Source organism: Phalaenopsis equestris, unplaced genomic scaffold (assembly GCF_001263595.1).
Source record: "Phalaenopsis equestris unplaced genomic scaffold, ASM126359v1 Scaffold202734, whole genome shotgun sequence".
NCBI lineage: Eukaryota > Viridiplantae > Streptophyta > Magnoliopsida > Asparagales > Orchidaceae > Phalaenopsis > Phalaenopsis equestris.
The window spans coordinates 8835-11608 of record NW_018222412.1 but is presented as its reverse complement, the minus strand read 5'-3'; the positions used below and the strand labels follow the sequence as shown (position 1 = coordinate 11608).

Sequence of the window (2774 nt, the reverse complement as noted above, 5' to 3'; positions counted from 1 at the left end):
AATAAATATTTAAATTATTTTAATATAATTTAAATAATGTAATAATGATATATTAATATCATTTTTATCGATACAACAAATAATATTTTAATTTAAGATAACTTTTGAATGTTTTAAACAATATTCTAAATAAAAACTTTAAGACATAATATTTTATCTTTTTATTAATATAAATATCTTATTTTTGGCTATCTAATCAAAAAATCAAATCGTTAAAAATAAATAATATTTGAACGGCCCAATTTTTTAAAAATTGGACAGGTTCAACAACTCTCCGATTCAACCCTAATTCTGACTGGTTCAATCTTGATTCTATGCAAAAACGGTTCCGAGATTGGACCAAACTAGAAAAATGATATGTTCAACGTTGAATCGGTCAAACCAACCGGTCTGGTCTGATTTTTAAAACCATGATTAGTTGAAAAGAATTATCTGCATAATGGCAGAACAAAACACATTAAGATTAATATAAATTTTATCTCTAAAAAACTAAATGGTAGCATTATACACATAATCTACATTCCAACTAATCTTCAAGCCGCTGATATCTTTCACTAAATCCCTACCTGAAGTCAACTTCACTAATTTGAATTCCAAGCTAAGTCTTTACAACAACGACCCAGCTTCAGAGGGAGTGTGAAATTTCATTCTTATTAGGTGGCCCAGACCACTGACCATATAGGCCGCACAACTTCAATCTATGATAGCTATTGGAGGGAGTGTCCTATTTCAGTTTTATTCTTTTTTTATTATGTTATATGTCTTTTCTTAACTTGTTTTATATTTGGAAAGTTGTAATAGTCTTAATTATGTTTGTCCAAGCAGGCTCCCATATAATAAGGGGAAATATTGTAACTTTAACGAGAATATAATTTCCCACTTTTCTTCAAATATAATTAGATTTTAAGTCATATCTATTTTACAACAAGCAATCATTTAATTTTCCAATAACTTTTTCTAGATTATTGCTGAGATCGAAAACCAAATAGGAAGTAAGATCCAAAATCAAAAAGGAAGTCAAGAGGAGAGCCCAAGTAGAGGCATATCATTTGTTCTCAAATACATTTCTCTCAATCTAGTGAAATCGCATAGCTACTCGCTCTATAATCTCTCCTATGCTCACTAATCTTTATTTTTTTCTCTCGTAAATTATACTGTAAGGTTCTTATGTTACTCAACGAACAATTTGGATACAACATTAATAATCATTGTTCAATTTTCTGCCCGAGTTCCCCGCCCCCCGCCCCCCTCCCTTCATCTAAGCGAGATTATAATCAGTATTTCATATAATCAATTGAACAATTGATTATATGCGAGAAAAAGACATATAACTATAACGAGAGAAGACATATAAGATAATAAAATAAATATGGTAAGATGTGGCTATCGAAGCAGCATCATCCATCCCCTCCTGCTTAGTAGATTGGTATGACAAAGTTTCTACCTTTGCCAACACAACAAAACTTCAGAACTTCCAAATCCTACTGATAGATATATCAAAACAGAAAAAAATTAAAGCATTCAAGAAAATACAATAACAAAAATTTATTTTAACAAAAAACATTTGAAATTCATTTGGAAAGAGACCTTTCACATTCAATTCAAACACAAAGGTTGATTAAAAGCTTACCGCAGCATGCAATCACTGTACTAAAAAACACCAACTCCCTGAAGTTCAGCCTGAGCTACCACAGCATTGATCGCATCAACAACGTCCATCTCCCCCCTGGCAACGGCTTCATCCATTGGGGTGCGTTCATAGCTATTAAGAATCCATAGACATCATTAAACAAACGGATACAAAATTGGAAAAAGGAAAATCTGCCATCTTAAACGGTCATCTCAAAATTTCAAATAGAACGGTGAGGACTATAAACTTACCTATTTAGCAAACTTACATTTGCTCCAGCCAGAATCAAAGCCCTTACCACCTGACCATTAGTCCTTCAGAATAATTTTATATAGCTTTTATGATGTTCAAGCTGCAGAAAGAAAATAACATCACCTCTTTTTTTCCATTGAGACAAGCCCAATGCAGTGGAGTATTCTTCTCCGTGTTAGAAGTATTTACATCCTGGTTTGCAAGATAAACAGAGACGAAGTTAGAAAAGATCATTATTTGCGTGAGTGATCTTCAATATAGATTGCTTATCAAAATCACAGACAAAATCACACCATATTTAAAATAGATTTTGCATCCAAATCCTTGGAGCATATTGCCGAATCATCATCATCATTGTCATTAGTTTTATCCCAATTATTTAAGGTTAGCATAATGAATCCTAGTTTTTCATTCCTTTCTATGGGCATCAATATTTTCTTCTCAAATCATTTTAAACAGCTTCCCGTACAATCTTAGAGCTACAACTTCTATTTCATAATCCCCTGACGCATATTTTATGTGTATTTTCTATCTATCTATGGTTGCACGTCTAAAATACAAATTTTATTTTGAGGGATTTACATATGTAGCACTTCAAACATCAGTATTTACGTATCTCATGCCCAAAATTTTATATTTACTTATATAACACCTGAATTTCTTTTAATGCTTAAAAGCTAGTACTCTGTAAACGTACATTAACAGCCAATCTTAAGAAATCACTAGCATGACCACTCGCCAGCATGAAATCAGAACTCCACAACCTCCATCTTCCTCTTGCCTGCATGAAATAGAACTGGTTTCCTACTAAACGGTTACAGCTTGTAAGCTTTGAACAGATACAGCTGACATTCTATTAATAGTTGTATAGGCGCAGTAATTCGGTGTGTAT

General features: G+C 32.4%; 1 protein-coding gene across 1 annotated transcript in view; it reads right to left on the bottom strand.

The window, feature by feature from the left end:
• Positions 1-1630: 1630 nt before the first annotated feature.
• LOC110036116 (ankyrin repeat-containing protein P16F5.05c-like) overlaps positions 1631-2774 on the bottom strand; it is a gene marked incomplete at its 5' end in the record, with an annotated part of 9566 nt that continues 8422 nt past the window's right edge. The window contains 3 exons of the mRNA XM_020740480.1: positions 1631-1762; positions 1882-1931; positions 2006-2074. Of these exons, the coding sequence (XP_020596139.1) occupies positions 1651-1762; positions 1882-1931; positions 2006-2074 (231 nt within the window). The remainder of the gene's footprint in view (positions 1763-1881; positions 1932-2005; positions 2075-2774) is intronic.